This window comes from Conger conger, chromosome 16, assembly GCF_963514075.1.
Source record: "Conger conger chromosome 16, fConCon1.1, whole genome shotgun sequence".
NCBI lineage: Eukaryota > Metazoa > Chordata > Actinopteri > Anguilliformes > Congridae > Conger > Conger conger.
This window is the reverse complement of record NC_083775.1, coordinates 36931294-36954452: the sequence shown is the minus strand read 5'-3', so window position 1 is coordinate 36954452 and position 23159 is coordinate 36931294. Positions and strand designations below refer to the sequence as shown.

The 23159-nt window shown below is 41.8% G+C and overlaps 2 protein-coding genes and 2 non-coding genes across 5 annotated transcripts; 2 read left to right on the top strand and 2 right to left on the bottom strand.

Annotated features, from left to right (window-relative positions):
- Positions 1-519: 519 nt before the first annotated feature.
- Positions 520-3347, top strand: mrps34 (mitochondrial ribosomal protein S34). Its single transcript, XM_061224319.1, has 4 exons — positions 520-655; positions 1446-1795; positions 1921-1963; positions 2366-3347. The coding sequence occupies exons 2-4, from the start codon at positions 1478-1480 to the stop codon at positions 2656-2658; spliced, it is 654 nt and encodes a 217-aa protein (XP_061080303.1). The 5' UTR covers positions 520-655; positions 1446-1477; the 3' UTR covers positions 2659-3347.
- Positions 3348-5612: 2265 nt separating this feature from the next.
- LOC133115615 (small nucleolar RNA U3) lies at positions 5613-5823 on the bottom strand. The gene has a single exon (XR_009705788.1). It is a non-coding gene; the product is annotated as a small nucleolar RNA U3 (small nucleolar RNA).
- A 425-nt stretch (positions 5824-6248) lies between these two features.
- Positions 6249-6459, bottom strand: LOC133115603 (small nucleolar RNA U3). The gene has a single exon (XR_009705780.1). It is a non-coding gene; the product is annotated as a small nucleolar RNA U3 (small nucleolar RNA).
- A 287-nt stretch (positions 6460-6746) lies between these two features.
- Positions 6747-14214, top strand: pih1d1 (PIH1 domain containing 1). Of its 2 annotated transcripts, none has more exons than XM_061224351.1 (11): positions 6747-6958; positions 7697-7788; positions 8252-8309; positions 8628-8816; positions 9220-9281; positions 9726-9807; positions 11076-11172; positions 12699-12731; positions 13213-13291; positions 13601-13744; positions 14130-14214. In XM_061224351.1, the coding sequence occupies exons 2-11, from the start codon at positions 7708-7710 to the stop codon at positions 14163-14165; spliced, it is 861 nt and encodes a 286-aa protein (XP_061080335.1). In that variant the 5' UTR covers positions 6747-6958; positions 7697-7707; the 3' UTR covers positions 14166-14214. The 2 variants fall into 2 exon arrangements, with proteins under 2 accessions (XP_061080335.1, XP_061080333.1); XM_061224349.1 differs by lacking the exon at positions 6747-6958 and adding an exon at positions 7022-7437.
- Positions 14215-23159: the final 8945 nt, after the last annotated feature.

Below are 23159 nucleotides of genomic sequence, written 5' to 3'. Positions count from 1 at the left end.
TTTTTGTAATTAACAATGAGTTGAATGCCAAGTTTTTCAGCACTAAACAACTCACTAAACAGAGTTAATTAAGGAAGTGGGGTTACTTTTCTCCAATCCAATCAGGAATATTACATTTTAATGTCCCCAGTCACATGTACAACAATATTACATTTCCTGCTATGATCCTCAATTTGTTGAACCTTTTGTTTCAAGGACGATTTATCACACTACACAGTAGCTAGTTTTTGCCAGGTTACAATTCTGTCAGATAGTACTTCCAGCCTTTGACTGTGTTTTTTGTCAGTGCCAGGCACATTTTCGAAGTAAACAATTTTCAGTGTAATAAGCAAATTGCTAGATAAACCTGATGAGGCTTTTATTAGGCTGCATAATTTATGCCCAGAATATGAACGAGTAAATCTGACAATTGGCTATTATGATAAATTTGCTTCATTTTTATGAATCTCTATGGGCAGAAAATCATACGGCCACCGGATCAAATAACCTCCCCTATACAGTTCCGGGTGGAACTAAATTAAAGTTACAATGCTGTTACAGGGAAGGGATAAAACGCTACGCGGATACATCAATGCTCGTGGAGGTCGTTTTAAAAAAATCTTCTGACTTGCACTTTGTGCATATTTGTGCTTATTCCAGAGATTATACATTACAGGTTAGTTTAATTCATCGCTTGCTAAATCGCTCATTAAATTATCTCTTGTTTCTCTTCGACTGGTGTGGTAAGCGTGTTAGCTGGCTGGGCAGTCTAGTTGCTAGCTAAGCCATTTAAAATAGTGAAGGAAATGTCTCGTTTTTTTATCTTCTGTTTTTATCAACAACCTAAGTAGCTAGTTAACGTTAGATTATTAACAGTTTACCGATTTTGATACTCAAGTCTTTTTGGTTTAGGCGATTCATTTTGTGTCGTGTTTTTTTTATGTTGGCTATATGAAAGGGATAATCGAAAAAGGAAAAGCTAGTTTTAATTTGTATTCATGCCGTATACTCAAGCCTTCAATCAATACAACATAATCAACATTTATATGGGGACTATGGACAACTTCAGGATAGCGGTCTGCTATCGTGGAATAATGACCGACAGTTCTTAATGGTTTTTAAAACATGTCTTTACATTATTCTACAATATTGTCCTTAAACTGTTGGACTCAATATTTGCCTTTGAACTTGTTCATTTTCTGTAGGTGGTTTATTTTCAATTAACAGGTGGTTCCAGCTGTCGGGACCGACATAATTTAACCTGGTAAATATGGTGTAAATTGATATAGGGTATCCATTGGCGGTTACGTCGAATTAAAGTTAAGCATAGTCCTCATGCGTTTTTTAAATCTATGAACGCTGAGTGTTTGAGCTGATTGAAGGCTTGAGAGAAATGGCACGTTTGTCCAAATTAAGAGTAGGTTTTCCTTTTTTCTTCTATTTCCCCTTTCTTGTTGTCTCGGCAGACCTCTGAGGATCCAGGTAGGACGCTTGAACCATGCCCAGGAAGAAGATTGTGCGTCGAATTGCGGAGATGGCCCGAAAGATCCGCGAGTATCGCGCCCTGAAAGAACGGCCCACTGACTCGCAGAAGTACGCGTTGGACTACGAGACCATGACACGGCCGTACACCGGCAAGAGACTGCCTATTCTGGCATGGGAATCCGTGCGGAGAGAGAGTCGCCTCTTCTCTTTGCTGGCTGGCATCCGTCTCTTTGGGGTTGGGCGAATCGTCACTCGTACTTCCTGGTTGTCTGACCACAAGGAGCCCTGCTACTGGAAGATCACCAAGGCTAAAGTGGACTACACTGGAGAGGTGAGTCTTACCAGAGAAGAGCGAGTCTCTTCCCTGTGTTTGAATACTGGTATTCAGCATTATTCTGCTTATGCACAATGCCAGTCATGCACAAAGCCATTGTAACAACTGAATTTTCATTGTAGAACATGGACCATGGGAAAGCATGGGGAATACTTACTTTCAAAGGTGAGAATTTTGATGTCGATCGGGTCTTGCCTTTTTAATCATACTTAATTGTTTTGCTTGTTTTGGCTTTGAAAGGCTTCAGTATTCATAGTGATGGTGCATGCTGTTTTGTTTGAATGAATGGTAAATGGCTGGCATTCATATAGCGCCTTTATCCAAAGGCGGTATTTGAATATACCCCAAAGAGACACCCATTCGTACACACACTCACACACACCAACTGCGATTGGCTGCCGTGCAAGGCACCAACTGGCTCGCCAGGAGCATTTGGGGCATTTGGCGCATTCTCACTAGTCAAACCGATTCCACTGCCTGTGTAAGAAGCATCCATTTCTGTACAGTAATTCAGCCCGTGTCATTTCCTGGGTGCGTCACTCATCCTGTCTCTCCCCCGCCTTCCAGGAAAAGAGGAGAGTGAGGTGAAGGAGATGGACAAGGTGATGTATCATGACTGGCGTGTCGTGCCGAAGCACGAAGAGGAGGAGTTCACGCGCTTCACGCCCGTCCCTGACCGCGACACCGGGCCGAGCCGGGTGCCCTACCCACCGCTGCTGCGCGCCATGATTCTGGCTCAGAGACGCAGAGGAGGAGAGACCGTGACCCAAGAGCCCACCATCGACTTGCACAGGCACGTCGTTCTCAACAAAGAATACTTCCAGAACAAGGAGAAGCAGAGAGGGGGGCCGGCTTCCTGAAAGAGCGGTTGTGGGGAACGCAGAAAGGGCGTGGCTGAGGCTACCGTCGATGAACTCGGAGCTCATTCCAATCCCTTCTTTTTCTCTTCTTTTTCCTTTTCCTTCCTCCTTTTCTTGCCACTAGCTCCACCTATCGGGAGGGGCTAGGAAAAGGTGAAAGAAAAAGCAGTAAAGATGGGGATATGGAGAATGTGAATTCGGCAGATGGAATGCCCTTCAAACATCCACATGTTGATCGTTAATACGTCAGGCTTTCTGAAAAAAGAAGAAAAAAAAACTTCCACAAAAGGATGCGCTGATGTTTTCTTGCTCAAAGAAAAGATTGGGAGTTCCTAACCTGTACTTCTAGCTCCTAGAAGGAATATTTAAGGGGTTGGAATTGAAGAAGGCGGAGCTCGATCGGTTTTGGGGTCAGGAGCAAGGAAAGAAAAATGAGCGATTGGAATGAGCCCTCTGTCTGTGCTGCGTCAGTACAGATCAGCCAACGAGTGAGCAACAACAGACGAATTTGACGACTTAGATTGGGCTGGTTTGTGGGATCATGTCAAGTGACTCTCCTGTTACCTTGTCAAGTGAAACGACACAATTTCCAGTTTCCACATCCATAACTGTGTGTTGGCTGTACCTTTCTCACACGCTTGGTTTCTGTTGCACTGAAATATTTCAATAAAGTGTAAAATTATATTTAATTCTGTTCTGTAATTCTGCCCATATCCCTGATAGCCCCCCCCCGGTAACCTATTAATACTAGGCCACTTGTCAATGTCAAGTCTGTTCTAGTTATATTTCTCACCATGCAACTTTTCCACCATCTAATGCCACAAGAAACTTCTGGATATTACTAATTCTTTCACCAACAAAAATGTAATTCTTATTCCGTCATTACAAGATAAAATCAACAACAGTTTGAAGGTATCCCAACACAATGATGGAAAAACTGATGATGCTCACTGAATAGCTTAATAAAGAGTATTTCTTGTGTAATTATACCACTCAATTCTACTATCAATATCTGCTACTAAATATGGAATAAATATGCAGTTTTACAGTTTGTTTTACACATAGAGATGTCCCTTAGAAGATACAATGGTCATTTATCGTTTTGAACAATCCGTTTGTGAAATAGACACCCAAATAGAATTTAGTATAACCCACCCACACACACACTTGCTTGTTACGCCATTGTAACTCTTCAGTTAATTTTGGTTTGAGTAAGAGCTTTTATCCGGTAGAGGACAGTATAAGCTTTCCAATGGCGTATGGCATGTTATTGTAAACTTAAAATGACTATGTCTCAGAGTGATACATAACATTGTGCTGTAATATACAGGCACTGTAGTTGTTATTTTCCTCCAGCTTCTGGAATGTTTTGCCAGCTCATCCATTACATTACATTACATTACATTAATTTGGCAGACACTCTTATCCAGAGCGATGTACAGTTGATTAGACTAAGCAGGAGACAATCCGCCCCTGGAGCAATGCAGGGTTAAGGGCCCAACGGCTGTGCGGATCTTATTGTGGCTACACCGGGATTAGAACCACCGACCTTGCATGTCCCAGTCATTTACCTTAACCACTAAACTACAGGCCACCACACGGATGATCACTCATCCAAGCAAATCGTATTCGTGCTGACATGGATTTCAGGAGTGAGTCAGAGGAGGAGGAAACATGAAGTCTTGGATACATGCGAAGATGTGTGTATTCCGGCTCATAACATTAAAATTATTTATGTTGTGTAATTTTTTCTTATGTTCACTTACTTACTTCACTTATACTTACCCTCAGTGAGCACTTAATTTCTAAATTAGGTACTTATTAGATAATCGCATGAATAAGTAGGTGTAATAAAGTAAAGAATATTCCTAATAAAGTGCTCGGTGAGTGTATATAATGTGATATACCTGTCACTTACAGCATGGCAAGCACTCATTCACGCTCACTGTGTGCTGATATGTGCTAGATTAACACCTTGGAGTGATCACAAACGGTAATATTTGTGAAATGTTGTCCCATCCCAGATGATTACACACTTCATTTACCTATTTAGGTATGTGTAACACAGAATGCTTTTGCATTATTTTCTAATGTGATATCAATGTTTCATCTTAGACCATCTCAAGGGGCAAATGTATATGTTTTATAATGGACTAAAAGCATTTGGTTCATTATTGGGGAGGTTCTGGGTAGGGTTTTGGACCTCTAGATATCTTAGACCCTATACTAATGAAAATATAGTAATTCCCACTTCAGAACTATGCAAAAGTTGAGTCAAAACAATTGATTACTAGCAAAAGGCATTCATATTTTATGATTTACAGCAATGCACAGTTGAGCCAATTAGATTTGGAGACACTAAGCGACACATAGTACACTGTTTACATTTTGCTTAATAGATCCTTTGTAATTCTGCATATCACCCTCCGATTTTGCACACCTGTTGGCAAGGAGTATATGCCATGCCAGCTCAAGTGCACATTGCATAAGGTGGACATATTCCCAATACTAAGAAATTCTGAAATTCATTTTTCAAAGATTCAACTTCTCACTCAAATTGTTCTGCTCAAAAAAATTAAGGGAACACTTAAGGGACACATCAGATCTTGATGAGCGATTTATTCAAGTTGAAAATCTTTACTGATGTATATTGTATAATTTGTTGAGAACAAAATTATGTAACAAAGGAAACCAAAATCATCAACCCATTGAGGGCTGGATTCGAAATCACACCGAAAATCAAAGTAAAAAATTGAAATCACAGGCTAATCCAACTTGAATTTTATCACAGCAACTCATAATGCAGCACTCAGTATCTATTTCACTTTGAAAAAGCATGTGCTTTTTAAAGCAATACACGAAAAAAAGTGTTTTCCCATGAAAACGAACGAATTAAGACACCATTTCAAAATCATCCAAAACCCGTAATCTAATTTATACCAAAACATAGGCTAACCACTCTGAACGCAGCCCCTCCCTCCGCATTCTTTCCGGAAACGGAACGGTCATCAAAGATAGAGAACGATTGATAAATCAATATTCTCTATCCACTTCACGCTCAGAAGGGGATGCATTACCTCATCATCGTGGGTAGCGAGACCAAACACTTTCGAAACGCATTTCTCAGTTACACACTATAGAAATGATCCCTGAAAGTATAGTCTTAAGGTTAAGCAGGCACTCGTCGGGGTCCCTTTAAAGAAGCAACTACTTTCATCTACGGTTGTCTCGACAGATGCATTACAGTTCAGACCAAACGGTGCGATATGGGAGCATGTACTCACCATTAACTAGTTTTACAGTTTCTACATATACGAACAAGCTCCCAAAAACATAAAAAGAAATGCATGCGGAAATACTTAATAATATATGTTTCTTCGCAATAGCATATGAGGTACTCACCTTTATTTCGCAGCCCTGTACTTAACATTTCCACCTTGACTAAAAATGGGCTTTCATAAACATTACGCAGGAAACAAACAAACGATCAAAAACCATGTTCTATACAATACATGGCAGACAAAGATAATAACTTAAACATCTAAACAACGGCGACCTTACATAGTCTTATTTTCACCATATAAAGGCTAACCACTCTGAACGCAGCCCCTTCCTCCGCATTCTTTGCAGAAGCGGAACGGTCATCAATGATAGAGAACGGTTGATAAATCAATATTCTCTATCCGCTTCACGCTCAGAAGGGGATGCATTACCTCATCATCGTGGGTAGCGAGACCAAACACTTTCGAAACGCATTTCTCAGTTACATACTATAGAAATGATCCCTGAAAGTATAGTCTTAACGTTAAGCAGCCACTCGTCGGGATCGCTTTAAAGTAGCAACTACTTCCCTCTACGGTTGTCTTGACAGATGCATTTCGGTTTCTATCAAACGGTGCGACTTAGGATCACTTAAGATTAACCAGTTTTATTCAGTTTCATCATAGACGTATAGCCTCAAAAATATGATTATAAAGCTGAATTTGTGTCAGAATCCCACAATGCTCCACTATATATTTGCATATGAACACGGTCCTCGTATTTGATTGGTTTCCACAGTTGTAACAACCGTTACGCTGACAGCGGATTTTCTTCCTGAATAATGAGGCTATGTAACACAAACACAAAAATTATTTGATTTGAATTGTGGTTGGAAGGAAAATCAGTAGGCCTATACGTTTGAGACCTGTGATAGGGGAACAAAAGAAGTTATTTATTTTATTCACCCGGTCACCGATTTTTGTGATCATTCAAACACCGGTATACTTTAATTGTTAAGAATGCCAAACTGTACAACGAAGTAAGTACATTAAGAAAAACTTAAACAGAAAACGCAACATATAAAGAAACCTACTATGTTCACAATTTATGGAAAGCTTTAAGCTTCAGTGTAGAGCAAACATACATTGTTAAAGTACTGGAAATGGATAGACTAGAAAAAAACATCAGCTGAAAAAGGCTGTACCACACCGTAGTGTCATAGCCTACATTATTTGTATGGTCTTGTTGTTCAATGGCTCTGTCACTAAACTCTGTTCGCTCGACGGGCTCCGTAGACTTATCCGTATAACTAATTGAATTTCAATGGCAGAATGGCAGAAACATTTCTGACCAAATATACTTTAATAAAAGTGTCTTTGGCGAAACGGAAGAAGATTAACGAGAACCTAAAGCTACTTCCTCCTAACAACGGAAGTGTGCTACGTCCAAACAAACTCTCTTCATGTTAGCTAGGCTAGCTGCAAATCAACAATATAATTGAAAACGCTGAACTGCACAGTAAGTGGGAAAATACCGATGTTGTGAACTGACAATCCTTGATGTTGTTAATGTAACGTCCGTGTCTGTCAAATGTAAGTTTGCAGCAAGCGAACCTAACTTTATCAGCAAGACTGGCTATGCTAAGTTGCAGCTATGCAATGTAATGCCGGTAATACGATAGCAGTCATTTTATGTTAACTAAATGTATTCTTCGTTTATATTAAAAAATCGGTTGGAGAAATATGATAGACTAATGGCAATATTATTGTTTCGCTAGCTCCATCAGACATGGAGACAGACTCCTCGCTCCTCACCTCTGAAATGCAGCAGCTTCAACAAGAAGAGCTCTATCATCACCTTCTTATGCAGGTACGTTGTATAAACTGCTTTACACACGGCTGGTCCTGAAGACGAAAGAACGCAGTTGATAGATGTATTTAAATAAGGCCGTGACAACTGGAATTGCTGTATGCGCAATGTGCATCGCTCAATACTGTGGATATTGTTTTCGGTGATTGGGAGAGGTTGGATTAATTTTCTATTGACACGCATTAGACGCGTGTTCGTTTAACCAAGTTTTCCAAGCTCCAAGAGCAACTAACGTTTCAGACACCCCTCTCTGTGCAGTTCTGTACGTATTGAAAATGTATGACACTTAGTGTGTGATGTTGTCTACACGATGCATGTCTGAACACAAGCCCCTTTTTGTTTGCAATGTGCAGACTGACATTATTGTTCTGCAAAGTGCTCTGTCTATGTGCTGTGTACAATGCTCTGTAAAATACTCTGTGTGCTGCGAATCTTGTACAAACTACTTCCTTTTCGCCCTCAGACGATGGGAGAGGTGCAGCAACAAAACCCGGACTCCAGAGTAATCCGGCCTGATCCAGGTCAGCTTCGTTCATTCATCTGTGATTACTGTGTACTGTGCAAAATGTCTGATTATAGCGATCTGTGTACTGTCCAAAAGGGCTGATTATAGTGATATGTGTATTGTGTGCAGTGAAACAAGTAGCCCAATCTTGTTAAAAAAGCTCTCACCATTCAGTCCAACTGTATTAATCTTGAGACTGTCCTAAGAAAGAGTTTTTTTTTTGTTAAGAGGCAATCTTTCAATGTGTCACTGAAAGATGACACATCGCTTGTCCGTTAATGCAGTGACATGCGTGTAACAAGATTGCACTGACTATCCCCTTATTTCGCATCAGGGATGTGTGTGAAGACTCTATCCATTCCTGACAAGCAGAAGGTCTTTGTGAACATCTGTCAGTCTCCTGCGGTCCCGCCCCCTCCCCATCTCTCCAAAGAGGAGCTGCTGGAGCTCCTTCAGTCAGACGATCCGACGGCATACAGAGTTCCCATGAGCCTCGGAGAGCCGCACACCGAGCTGGACAACAGTGAGTCTGTCCTCGGGTGTTTTCCTGTGGAGAATCCAGGAGTGCGCATTAGCCTCATGATGCTATGACTGCATGCAAACACTGTGAAGCATTATGGGTATCCATCTGTGAAGGCCAGTTTATGGTTGAGCGACAGAGCGTCACTGCGACCGTTAACGTGCAATGGATTAGCCACTCGTGGCGATGTTTGGTTTATACTCTGGGTGACAGGAGTGTGTTGTTTATACTTTTTTCTAAGTATGTACTGCGATTTCTGTTGATGCTGGATTATAATTGGCCTTGAGTTTTACATTTACATAGCTATAAAGGTAGGCCTAAACGTTTTCTCTTTATTTCGGTGACCCGAAGTGTTTTGGACATACATTATGGCTAGTTTTGCTTGACTTTTCTCATTTTATGACAGATTCTCTAGGTTGTACAGCCCATGATGTGGTCATCAACAATGAATTCTTCCAGAAATGCCAGGTGCGTATGGGGCGCTGTAGTTTCATATCATATTAATTTGACTGGGTTTGCTTCACTCAGAACTTCCTGGCATTGTGTATACTATATTTGTCAACCTTGGTTCAGGCTAATTCAAGTTCCTGGGTTTGCTTGGTGTTTCTACAGCCATTGAATTAAATGAATTTAATTTAATTCATTTACAGTGCTATAAAAAAGTATTGACCCCTATTATTGCATATTTGTCACACTGATCCCCAACAGTGTTGAATTCAGTGATTTCAGAAGGATCCCCTAAACTGTTGAATTCTCTGATTTTAGAAGGATCCCCTAAACTGTTGAATTCAGGGATCCCTAAAGTGCTGAATTCTAAAATGTTGAATTCTGTGGTTTCAGAAGGATCCCCTCAAGTGTTGCATTCTGTGATTTCAGAAGCATCCCCTAAAGTGTTGAATTCTGTGATTTCAGAAGGATCCCCTGTTCCTGCAGTTTGTCATCGCTGTGTCCTTTGAAGGGCTTGAAAACAAGTATTCAATTGAGCTGAGCCGAGGTTTGTGTGTTTGTGCATGCATATTTGTGTGAAGGAACCAGGCTCAAACAGACACAAAATTCACTGGGCAATCAGACCAAGGGTCTAAGACATGAATTGGAATTGAATAGAATAGAACAAGTCAGTGGACAAAACACAATCCAGTCAGCTAAGAAATTAAAAGGGGCTAGATGCGAATCGGGTGTCAAACAAAATAAGGTCAAATACGGAGGGCATAATCACAATCAACAAGCAAATTAAAAGAGTTAGTCTTCCCTGATGAATGGCAAATGGCTTTTCCAAAGAGAGTAAATCAAAGACACTCATTCACGCAGCAGAGATGAACAAATGTAAGCCCCACTTCGCACAGAGGTGCTCCTGGCCAGATGTGTGTCACCATTTGGGATGGGTATGACTGCTTTTGAGACCTTTTGCTTGAATTTGAAAAAACTACTTGATTGCTTTAGATGTGCTAATGAACAATTTAGCAGTTTACTAGAACATGGCGTGCATGTCTCTTCTCATGGAGTACCCTGGGATCTTACCTCGTGAGCTTGACTCAAGCTCCACTAGCCTCGGGTGTTGGTCTTTTTGGGACTTTCTTGAATTTGGGCATGTTCTTTTGATGCGTTCACTGACAGGTGAAACATTTATATTACTGACTTATATATTTAAAGGTACAATAGGTAAGCTATTTGTGTTAAAATGTTGTTACAAGACCATTGTAAATCTCTTCCTGTCATTGAAAAAGGCTCACTGACATGTTGACTCACCCTCTGCCCATGTTTATAGTCCTTGAATTCAGGTTTCAAAATATACAGTTGACACACTACTCCTCTGTACCAAAACCTTGTACAGCTGCAGAATAATTAAAGCTCAGTGGTTGAAAATTGATTCTAATTGCCACAGCCAATGGCATTTCAACATCAGAGAGAAGGGGGAGGGATAAACAGTGTTGTGGTTTGAGGGTGTTTGTTGCCGCAGTTATTCTCTTGAATGTTAGGAGTCTGCAATTACCTATTGTACCTTTAAACAGAGAAGCTGCCAAGTTCCAACAGTATAGCTGCTATTGATGCACTGAAAGATGCTTGTCTCACTCTATCTCTTGCTTTTTTCTCTCCTCCTTGTACTCCCCCTCCCTCCCTCTCTCTCTTTCTGTGTCCCTCCCTTTGTCCCCTTCTCTCTCTCCCCCTCCCTCTCCCTCTCTCCCCCTCTTTCTGCCCCCGTCCCTGTCCCTCTCTCTCTCTGTCCTCCTTCTCTCTCCCCCTCTCTCTTTCTCCCTCTCACAGAGTGGAAGGTGCTGAAAAACAGGAAGTTTCTTGGCTCCATAAGCGAGCAGAACATCAGGACCAAGAGCAAGCCCAGCATCCAGGAAATGAGCCCATCGTAAGATGTTCCTAAAGCCTGCCCCGGTACCGTCAGGCTCATTGTTCACACCAGACCTGTGGTGTCTGAAATCTGTGCCTCGCTCTCTCTGATTTATCACTGCGGCGTTGCATACGCGTAGACCTCCTTTCAACAGCAGGTCTCCTCTCATGCTGCCTTCGTGTGAGATACGATCCGGCCTGGGCCTCAGAACCCGAGGATGCACGTTTTTAATTGGCTGTCACGCAGAGCTCTCCGAGTATCCATTGGTTGGCAGTTTGCTGAGCCGAGCTGGGGATAACTATAGATGTAGTGTAAATTCTGTTGTAAACAATGCCTTTGACAGGTGTGTTTTACAGCTTAAAGCAGAAAACACAGTCACCGTGAACACTGCTTTTGCTTTCATTATCCAGCCTGCTCATAACATACATGGATTTTAGAGACCGCTGTTTAGGTGCAGATAACCGTATGGGCAATTCCATGGTAACAGTCATGACAACTGCAGGATATTTGAATGGTAGAGTCCAATACAGCTACATAAGAGATATGCTTGTATTACCCTCAGGAGGAGATCTTATCAGTTTCTATTATGCGGCTGTATTGGGCTTTACCACTGAAATATCTAGCAGTTGTAATGTCAGTTACCATGGAATTGCCCAGATGTAGGATTTTTTTCTCTTTTAAGTGATGACACCTTTTGAACTTTTCTGAATATGAATCTCTCTATATGAGTCTCTTTATATAACGTTATTATCAGTTGACATAGTGAATTATTTTAGCCAAATGAATATTGGCCATTTCTCATTGGTTACTTCATACCCTTTAAAACCTGACCTTACAGTATGAGGTCAATATATTCTGTGGTTACCATCTACAGCATCCTCTGGGGGGTTTGAGGCTCATTCCAAACGCTTATTTTCGCTCATTGCGTCTCTTCTTCACATCTTTTCCTTGGTCTTCATCTCCACATAATGCAGGAGGGCGGAAGGAGAGATACGATGACGTATCAATGAGGAATCGAGGCAACGCATCGGGCAAATGGAACATTCTTGACGTGGCAGCTGGGCAGAGGTGGATCCACTGGTTGATCGTTTATCTGTTAGGCATTCTGAGAAATACTTCCCGCAAAGGATGAAAATGTGTTTGCTTGCTTAATAATTCTTCAGGATCGTCCTAGCTCCTGGCTCAAGGAGCATTTCCTGTGTTGGATGTCCAGATGGTGGACTTCGATCGAGGAAGGAGAGGACAGGGAACGATAAAACAAACGATTGGATTGAGCACTAGGTGGGTCCTGAAAGATTCTTGAGCAAGGAAACGTGAGCGCATCCTTTGGAGAAGTATTTTCTTGGAACTCGTGACATATTAATGATTGACCTGTGGATCCACCTCTTCCCATTCATGCGGCTTCAAACTGACAATTGAAAGGACATTCGATTTGCCTAGAAAACATTTCCTCGATTCCTCAGTGCTCACAAAACAAGGTAAAAAGAAGCACTTGGAAAGAGCCCTGTGACCTGTCTCTCTGAAATATTTTTTTCTTGCTGCAGGGACTCTCACACACAACCTACAGAAGCCAGACGGTGAGTTGTTGTGTTGACATGGTACCCATTGTGTGTGTACGTGTGTGTGTGTGTGTGTGTGTGTGTGTACGTGTGTGTGTGTGTGTGTGTACGTGTGTGTGTGTGTGTGTGTGTGTGTGTGTGTGTGTACATGCAAAATGGTAAATGGACTTCATTTGATGCTTCTCATTCCCCCATTCACTCACACTCACACTCACACACACACTTACACGCACACACACACACACACACTTACACGCACACACACACACACACACACACACACACACAAACACACTCAACACCAATGGCAATAGGCTGCTGTGCATGATACCGATCAGTTCGGCTTGAGCAATTCGGGGTCAGGTTCATTGCTCAGGGACACTTCGACATACCCAGGGCCGTGGATCAAACGGGCAACCATCTGGCTGCCAGACTGCTCTTACCTCCTGCGCTCATGTCGCCCCGCCGTCACATATTCATGCAGTCTTTTGTTTTTCAGTCCAGAGTTTTGTCTCATTGTTGAGCCCCCTGCTGGAGACCCTCATTACCTGATAGCAGAGATTCAGCTTCCTGGAGTGGTGAGATACTCAATTCAATTAATCAATTTAAAAAATATGAAACCGATAAAATCTGGATAGGGCTGGCCTAGCATGGGAAAGCTGGAAATTGGTATAAGCACCTCAATGCTCATTTAGTTAAATATCATATCATCTCAGCGTAAACCCCTGTATGGTATATGGTACATCTTTGTCTTGAGATCATCCCTCGAGCTGCAGACGAAAGCAGTGACGGTGATATGCCCCGTTTTACGGAGGAATGGGGGGAGCTGACTTTAATCGGTGTGTAACAGGCACAAAAAGCTGCTTTTTAACCTTCCCCCTCTTCAGGCGTCTTCTCGCTCACTTCTCCTGGACCTGGGGGAGGACAGGATGGTGCTGACGGCTCGGCCTTCTCTCTTTCACCTGGACTGCTACTTTCCGCTCAACATCGACCCCGACACCAGCGTCGCCCAGTACAACAAGAAGACACAGGTACAGTAGTGACCAGCCCTGTACAACAGTAAAACACAGGTACTGTAGAGACCAGCCCTGCACAATACAAAAGCACAGCTACAGTAGAGAACAGCCTTATACAACACTAAAACACAGGTACAGTAGAGAACAGCCCTGTACAATACTAAAACACAAGTACAGTAGAAATCAGCCCAGTGCCACCCTTTACTGAGTTGTACAGTGAGCGTATGACAACTATGACGTTTGGAAGCAAGGGACTCACACTACTAACACTCCCAAAAAAAAATCTTTATTTTGACACTTCACCATAAAGATCCACAAAGGCTGAAGTTGAGTCTGCACATAACGAGTACGGTTGTTGTCCATGTCCCAAATCTCTTTTTCTCTTGCTCTTGTCTCTCAGATTCTCACAGTGACAATGACGGTGGTCCCTTCATGAAGAAAGTGAATTTTCTTTTTGTTAAATAAATATTTTTTCATGTTTAAAATGCAGTCTGCGTGTTTTCTGTCAGTGTGTTTTCAGTTTGCCCATTGTGGTATGGGAGAGTAATATGTGAGTGGGACAGCACTTACCAGTTTAGTGAAGTTTCTGACCACGTGCCGGCTTTACAATGGCTAGTAATGGAGGGGCATTCATGGATTTGTGGACTAAGGCAAGAACCTGCCCTTCAGCGAACTCCACTGCAGCCTGTGCGGCCTTCTGAGGGTGGATGCATGCATAATACACATTTATTCACAATTATTTAATGATACACCACACCATAACCTCCCAGACTCTTACACTCAGGAAAGAAGCACCAGCACGATATAAAAACTGATAATCATGTTATGAATAAACATTTCAAAAATACATTCTTCATATATACAGCCTTTGAAAACATAACATTGCTCTGCAAGCTGCTTTGGAGCCACTTGAAGCATATTTTTGTATCGCTTTGTTTAACTTAAAGGGACAGTTCTCCCAAAAATGAAATTAAAATATGTTTCCACTCATCCAGAGTAATATCTATCCCGGTAGTTTTGATGAGATGTAATGATTTTTCTAGATTTGACTACTACTTGAGTTCTCCATAATATAACGGACCTCTATGGACCCAGTGTGGTGAAAATGTACATTCGGAAAACTTAACGTTTCTTTCCAAATATACAATGCCAACAGTGAGAACTATTTCTTCTACTGGAACTTGCCAACAACTGGAACCTGCCAACTGGAACTGGAGCCATTATAAAGCAGGGTGGTTGGCGGAAACATCTGTGAAATCTAAATTATGTTTATTAAATAAATATTGCTTTTTGAAACTATTGATGAGAAGGCCTGTCTATAAGCCCTTTTTGCAAAATCGTGTCATTTACAGAGTTTATTTGTGATGTATTTCTAGCCATGCACACAGAAATTAAACTTACATTTTTAGCATATCTGTTTTCATATATATTTTCAGAGGAACTTAATGGAAGTACACTTGCTCAAGGGTACACAAGTAGGTGCTTAGCTTCTGAATCTTCAAACCTGGAGTTACACGGCTGTTACACGGCTGTTACACGGCTGGCTGCCTATCCGTTATGGTGCACCCCCACCCTCTGCCAAGGGTGCTTCTCCGCCTGTAACCCAATGTTCACAGTCCCTGTCCTGGCCACACACGTCACACGTCACCTCCATCCCCACACCCGCCGCTCTGCCTCGCTATGGAGCTCTTCATGGGGCTGCAGCACTGGACAGGCCGACGCGTTTCAGCTCGTGAACATAAAGAGAGCTAATGCCGATAAAATGACGGTCGGAGAGGCGGTGGTGTTTTCTGTCCTTTCTGTCATCCCCCTGTTATTCCTCCCTCTCTCCTCTCCGCCACCTGCCCTCCGTTCTCTCCTTTCAGTGCTGATGTCAGCATCCTTCTTTAATCCCTCGCTCCATCAGTACAATGAGGTCGCTTGCTTTCCTTCTGTCCAAAAAGTTTGCTCCTAATCCATCTATGCCCATACCCCACCCCCATACCACCTGTGGTGTTCCCTCTCCTCCCCCCCCCCCCCTCCTCACTATAAAGCTGCCATTGTTCCTCAACAATACCCATTCTCTTCTCTTCCGCTGGCACCTCCGTCCATCCTGCGCCCGCCTCTGTCCCCTCACGGTAAGGCTTCTTCCCTCTTTTTTTAGGAATTTCACCCCCACCCCCCCGTCATTCTGCTCTCTTCCTCTTTCTACCTGTCTTGCTGCGTCCGCAGTTGTCCGTTGAAATTTCACCTGAAGCTGCCAAAGCTCCCGTTTCATTGTCTCTCGCAATCATTCGTTTAAAAAAATAAATAAATAAACCTTGAGTGCTTTCCACTGTTTTGCACTAGATAGGATTTTGTAAAGACTCTTTTTCATATGACTACTTATCTGTAGGTCAGGCTTATCTTTGGCTGAGTGTGTTTATAGCTTGTTTCCCGGTCCCTGGTGCATGAATGGCTTTGGTGTCAGTGCAGTCCCTCTGTCCTGGCTGGTGGGAGCCTGTCTGTCCTGCTATGGCTTAACTGTCTCCCTCTCTGACTCTGCGGTGGGTTTTAGCTGCATACTGGGGCAGGGAAACCACACATTCTTTCCTCCTTGTCGAGCTATGTCTGGTACCTACGCATGCTAACAGACTGATGTAAGGACTGTTTTCAAAGGGGGGGTAGAACAGGTGTGTGTGTGTGTGTGTGTGTGTGTGTGTGTGTGTGTGTGTGTATGTGTGCGCGCGCGTGTGTGTGTTGTGTGGGACATGGAAAGAGATCAAACGCCTAGAGAGAGACTGACATGTCTGTGACAATCGCTGACAGTGGAGTGAAATGTTTTCTGAATTCTGAGAATTTGGAACGGGCTTCCAGCTAGGCGGGCGAGATGAGCTGTTCGCGTGCGTGTGGCGCTAAAACTCCTCTAGCGCCTGTTCGCAACAATTCAAGCCCTGACTGCCCACAAAAAAAGTATTATAACAAAGTGCGGTCTTATCCTGGGGCCCGAAATCCGGGCTGGCATGCCGGCAGACAGGTGTTTGGGACAGACCACATCCCCACCGCGCATTGAGCCTCGGTAACAGGGTCCGGCTGCATGAGCAGCTACTGTGAAGAGCTGGAATTGGAAGCTTACATCACCAACAAGGCATGACGTACAGACAAACCTGACGCTGTCAAGTTTTGTTTTGAATCTATTTTTCCACTGCAAATCATGAGCACAATGATTATTCAGTATCATTATTATGCTTTTATTTTTCATATGGTGGTTTACAATGTAGGCTACACACAAACACGCATGATTACATCTAAATCCGTGTGTCAGAATTTCATGCTTATGCCAAATGCTTGCTGGAATATTTGGGGAATACGTATTGTCCAACCTCTACAATTTCCATACTTTGATCACGCTCACATCTGCATTATATGACAGGTTACCAAGCTGCTTACATCGGTCATATTCCGAATGCTTGAATTTTATGACGGATAATAAAACATCAAGGTACAAGCAGAGATGATCATTGTCGAGTCGAGTCGAGAAGTCGAGAAAATGATTGTCGTACACTTGCTTAGCTAAATCAAAGTAACTAGCGGCTTCGTAAATCATAGCATATAGACCGAATTGACCCGCTTTGCCTTTCGCTCTCCTGGTGCTATTAATAAAATACCTTTTCACTGTTAATGAGAGACTGTGAGTCACCTAATCTCCATCTGTGTCCTTGACTAAAATTATCTGAACAGAATTCCAGCGCTAATGCTTCCACAGATTCCCAATGTAACTTTATACTTCTCCCAAATCCCTCTTTCTCACACCCTCCGTCTATTCCTGTACTATTATAACCAAATCTCAACTTTCCTCCTTCCTGCCCCGTCGGTCACAAACGTCCAGTTCTCGGGCAGTGAGGTAGCGTCTCACTGGTGCAGTGAAGTATTCGGCGACATACATAGAGAAAAAATGTGAAAAATCCACAATGTTAATCTCCCCAGACACGAACAGCTGCTCGAAACTTGGATAAACGGATGACCTGGTCAGCCCACTGGTATACAATAAGGGAAAGGACTTTTTGATTACTACCATCTCCTGTTATTGTCCGTCCCTCGGCTTTTGTTCCTATGTATTTGCTCAATAAGGTTGAAAGTTTCATGCCAAACTCTTGCCGTGGAACAATGTGCTGTGTGCGGGACACAGTGATGCAGAGTGCGCTCCCCAACTGTATCTAGTTTTCGGTACCCTTATGATAAAGTAGCACGTCACGATATTGCACCTTGCAGCCCCTAAGCCCAGTAGCCTATTTTTACACGCAAAATATAAATACTAGGGCCATGTACTTCATTTACGTTTAGGTCGCATTGTCCAATACAATACAAAAATGTGTATAAAGTACCTGTCTCTTTGACTGCTAACACGGTAAAGGCAAACTGTATGACTCATTAGCACACACTTAGTCAGAGTGATTGATGAACTGTTGAAAGGCTGTCCGTGATTCCTGCCGTTGCTCAGTGCATTGTTTTGGCTGAAAGAGAAGGATAGAGGAACTAAGAGAAGGGGATGACAGCTATGTGGTCTATAAATTGTCTCTGGGAGTGACAGGCAGACAATATATTGTTTCAGCTGACGGGGAGATGGAGAGGGTTACAGAGAAAACGAGGGAAGAGATAAAAGTTAGAGGGCGGAGAGGGGGGAGTGGTAGTAGGCCAAGGTCCAGCGATGGAATGTAGGTATCACAAATGATCCTTTTTTTGGAATTACACATTACACATGCTCAGCCAAGTCATGGGGACTCTTCAGCCTCTTAAGATTAAATGTAAACCTAAAACTGTCTTTTACTACTGAATAGAAATCAGAAATCATGCTCCAAACAGTTTCTGATGCAATATGGATAAAAATAGATGTAAAAAATGTTCATCTGATTACCTCATTGCTCTCTCTCTCTCTCTCTCTCTATATATATATATATATATATATATATATATATATAAGAGAGGAGTCGAAACAGAGAATGGAAAGTGAGAGAAACTGTATCTCCCATCTCTTTCTTTGTTACCGTTCACACCTGTTTATATTCTGTCAGTCAACCAACTGCTCACTGCCAGGACAGCATCCATGCAATGGACTCATTTATCGGTGTGATTTGGGGCCATTGCATCAGTGTGAATGGGCTGCTCCTTAAAAGCTCTTCAGGGGATCGGCCTTTTAGGACAACTACTCCTGGTGTCAGGAATGCATTTCTACAAATGCCCAAAAAAGGCAAAATGCCCTTATTCACACTCTGGCCTGAAGTTCTGTGTGCCTGTTTATATTCTTGTTTGCTCTTGCCAAGGTGTCTACCCCTAGTAGGGATCCCTGGTGTACAATGTAAGCCAATAATAATAACAATACTACTACTAATAATAACAACACAAATACTAACAACAACAATAATAATAATAATAATATCAGGGTCACGGACAGAAGAACCAATAGCAGATTCAAGGATGAAATGGCAGGCTTTAATGCAGGTGAACAGAATAAGCGTCAGGGTACAGCAAACCAGGGCAATATAGGAATATGCAGAGTGAAGTCTAGGCAGCGGGTCATGAGTCAAGTGAGTAGGGTTACAGGGGATCAGGCAGGTGGGCGTAGGAGGACAGGCGGAGGTCGAAGCATGGGGGTCAGAACATGGGGTTGGAGAAGGGCAAAGGGGCAGAGAAGGAGGTCCAGGGCAAGCAAGAAATATTAGGTGTGAAAGGTGGAGACATGTAATGGGGAGAGACAACCGAAGCACAGGAACACAAGAACACATTATTATTATTATTATTATTATTATTATTATTATTATTATTATTATTAAAGCAATAATAATTATGATTGAAGTGGTACTGCTCGTTTATAAATCATTTAGGGCCTAAATACATCAGCGACATGCTCGTAGAATACAAACATATTAGGTCTCGATCCCTGGGGACTGGTCAGCTAGTACTACCTAGAGATCGAACAGCTACTATGCTACCCACAGCTGTAACAAACTCCCAGAAGATCTCAGATCTGCCCCAACCTTGGCAGATCTAATTGAAAGACTTTCCTTTTTTTCCCTTGCCTTCGATTGATTTCTTTATGGGAATTATTTGTTTTCAAGTGTGAACTAGTCTTTAGACGGTTCGATGGTCTATTGTCATTAAAACCTTCTGTGGTCTGTAAAGTCATTTTGATCGATTTCATTTGACTCTGGTGGTGTTAAAAGTAATTGTGCATTCAAGGAAGTAAGCACAACGTATTTCTAGCAAATCAGCGTGTTTGTCTGTCTATCAGTCACCCTTTAAAACAAATATTATAATTTTTTTTTTTCTTAAAGAATATTTCAGAAAAGTTTTTAGAACATTTAAATATTACAATTTTAAAAAATCACTTAAAATTATCTGCACATTAAATGTTCTACAGAAGTAAACTTGCCTTGCCTTATTATTATTGCAACTATGAGTTTAGTTAGGGTGCGTATGTTATCTTAACCCTTTCCAATTCCACCTATTTTGTACCAGTCCTATAGAATGTCAATATCCCAAAAACTATGTACTGCACACAAAAGGTTCAAGACTTAAATGTGTTCTGTCTCAAATTATTGAATGGTACAGCCTCTTAATTTATGTCAGAGCATGTTCATACAGTGTACACAAAAGTAGTTACACTAAAATAAAATTATGTTTTTCTAGTTTAACACTGAATATCTCAATTTCTAACTCAAAGACCAATCCCAAACTATTATATTTATGCACACATTTGATGTCAACTTTTGATGTACAAAATATGACAGTCATTCAAATTCCACATGAAGACATCTGGATGCAGTTTTGGGAAAACTCAAGTGTCCTCAAATCTCTCCAAACACAAAACATCTGCATATATTGTTATCCAGACACATGAATGTCCAGACACATCTATAGCAATTCAAATCCTGTAATTATGCATGTCTGTACAGGTGCATCTCAAAAAATTTTAATATTGTGGAAAAGTTCTTTTTTTTCTGTCATTTATTTCAAAAAGTGAAACTTTCATATAGTCTAGATTAATTACACATAATGTATTTCAAGCCTTTTTTTGTTTTAATCTTGATGATTACAGCTTACAGCTCATGAAAATCAAAAATCCAGTAGCTCAAAATATTAGAATATTACATGAGACCAATCAAAAAAAAGGATTTATAATACAGAAATGTCAACCTTCTTAAAAGTATGTTAATATATACACTCAATACTTAGTCGGGCAATCATAGGGAAGATTGCTAAATTGACAGCCACAGACGGTCATTGCTGAAAGGGCTGGCTGTTTGCAGAGTGCTGTATCAAAGCATATTCATGGAAAGTTGACTGGAAGGGAAGTGTGGTAAGAAAAGGTGCACAAGCAACAGGGATGACCGCAGCCTTGAGAGGATTGTCAAGCAAAGCCGATTCAAGAACTTGGGGGAGCTTCACAAGGAGTGGACTGAGGCTGGAGTCAGAGCATCAAGAGCCACCACGCTCAGATGTGTCCAGGAAATGGGCTACAAGTCTAGCGTCAAGCCACTCCTGAACCAGAGACAATGTCAGAAGTGTCTGACCTGGGCTAAGGAGAAAAAGAACTGGACTGTTGCTCAGTGGTCCAAAGTCCCCTTTTCAGATGAAAGTACATTTTGCATTTCATTTGGTAATCAAGGTCCCAGAGTCTGGAGGAAGAATGGAGAGGCACAGAATCCAAGTTGCTTGAAGTCCAGTGTGAAGTTTCCACAGTCAGTGATGATTTTGGGTGCCATGTCATCTGCTGGTGTTGGTCCACTGTGTTTTATCAAGTCCAGAGTCAACGCAGCCATCTACCAGGAGATTTTGGAGCACTTCATGCTTCCGTCTGCTGACAAGCTTTATGGAGATGCTGATTTCCTTTTCCAGCAGGACCTGGCACCTGCCCACAGTGCCAGAACTACTACATTACATTTACATTTACATTTTTGTCATTTGGCAGACGCTTTTAACCCAAAGCGACTTACAAGTGCATAGGTTCTTCAAAAGTCAAAGCATCACATCCAGAACTAGGAAAATACACATGGAATGCTGTTCTAAACATAGTCGTCATCATAAGTGCAATTTTTTTTGTTTTGTTTTTTGGGGGGGGGGCGTTAGACAAGGATAGGGATATCAGAAAGGAGGGGTGGGGAAATCAGGAGGGAGGACTAAGGTAGAACTAGTAACTGGTTTTCTGTTTTATAAATCCTTTTTTTGATTGGTCTTACGTAATATTCAAATATTTTGAGATACTGGATCATCGTAATCATCAAGATTGAAACAAAAAAAGGCTTGAAATATTTCACTTTCTGTGAAATGAATCTAGAATATATGAAAGTTTCACTTTTTGAATTAAATTATGGAAAAAAAAAGGACTTTTCTACAATATTCTCATTTTTTGAGATGCACCTGTATATTCATTCTGCCATGCTAACACAGCGATATTCCTATACTACTTGTCGCCTGAATATGACAGATTATTCCTTGTTGGAAAGGGTAGGAAATCCTGAACAAGAAGCATGCCATGGTTTACATTCGTTTATGAAAATTAGAAATTACCTAGCAATGCATTTTACACCATAATAAGAAGTAGTTCAAGGTGACATTCGCTTAGGTATAGTCCCGGCAAAAACATCGTTTTCTCAAAAATGGATTACGAAATAAACTTCAACATTATTCAGAAAACAGTCGTAGCTTAATAACCAGGTGGGATATTTGGTTCCATGTGTAGCCCTATGGGAATTTTGGGTATTTCCTAAACTCATTGTATTATTATTTTGTTTATTTTCTTTTAAAACGTGTTTTTAATAATCTAAAAAATGTTTAAATACTGTTTACAAGCGTTAAAAATGTGTTCGTTAAAATTCACTTGTGAGGCCCAATCAGCAGTCAGGGTGAGAGTTCAGGGGGGAAGCAGGAAGACGCGAGAGAGAGAAAAAACGGGAGTAGAGCGAGGAGAGAAAAAACGGGAGTAGAGCGAGAAGAAACAAGACGGGAGAGCTAGCACTGGTGCACTGCTATTGATAAGTTTATAGTTTGTATAACACCAATGTATAATGATATTGCAGTGAATGTGTTTAGACGAACGGACAGTGAGTCTTTTAACAACATTCTACAGTGATACAGCGGTGTTAAAACTTGTTTGATATCGAAAACTCGGACAGAGTTTACGACGAGGATATATGCTAGTTAGCTCGACGTAGCTTGCCGTTGGAGGATCCAAGGACTTTGTATAAGAGTAGCCAGCCCGGTCACTCCACACATCGTCTCCAAGATCTCCGTGGACCAGACACAATTGAGGAGGACCGCAGTGACGACGTCTCCACACACAGCGCCGCCGACATCGCGTTGCTATCGCGGTGAGGAGGACAACCAGCGCACGTTTGTTTTGGTTTCTCTCGCGGCGCTTTGGGCGCGAAGCAGCCATTTTGTTTGAGGCTTCACTGAACGTTAGCATCGATAC

Bases quoted from the DNA above. Each gene is read 5' to 3' on its own strand.
- pih1d1 (XM_061224351.1), top strand. From the start codon at position 7,708: ATGGAGACAGACTCCTCGCTCCTCACCTCTGAAATGCAGCAGCTTCAA. The intron at 7,789-8,251 runs GTACGTTGTATA...TTTCGCCCTCAG, and splicing joins ATCATCACCTTCTTATGCAG to ACGATGGGAGAGGTGCAGCA. The intron at 8,310-8,627 runs GTCAGCTTCGTT...ATTTCGCATCAG, and splicing joins AGTAATCCGGCCTGATCCAG to GGATGTGTGTGAAGACTCTA.
- mrps34 (XM_061224319.1), top strand. From the start codon at position 1,478: ATGCCCAGGAAGAAGATTGTGCGTCGAATTGCGGAGATGGCCCGAAAG. The intron at 1,796-1,920 runs GTGAGTCTTACC...TTTTCATTGTAG, and splicing joins AAGTGGACTACACTGGAGAG to AACATGGACCATGGGAAAGC. The intron at 1,964-2,365 runs GTGAGAATTTTG...CCCGCCTTCCAG, and splicing joins GGGAATACTTACTTTCAAAG to GAAAAGAGGAGAGTGAGGTG.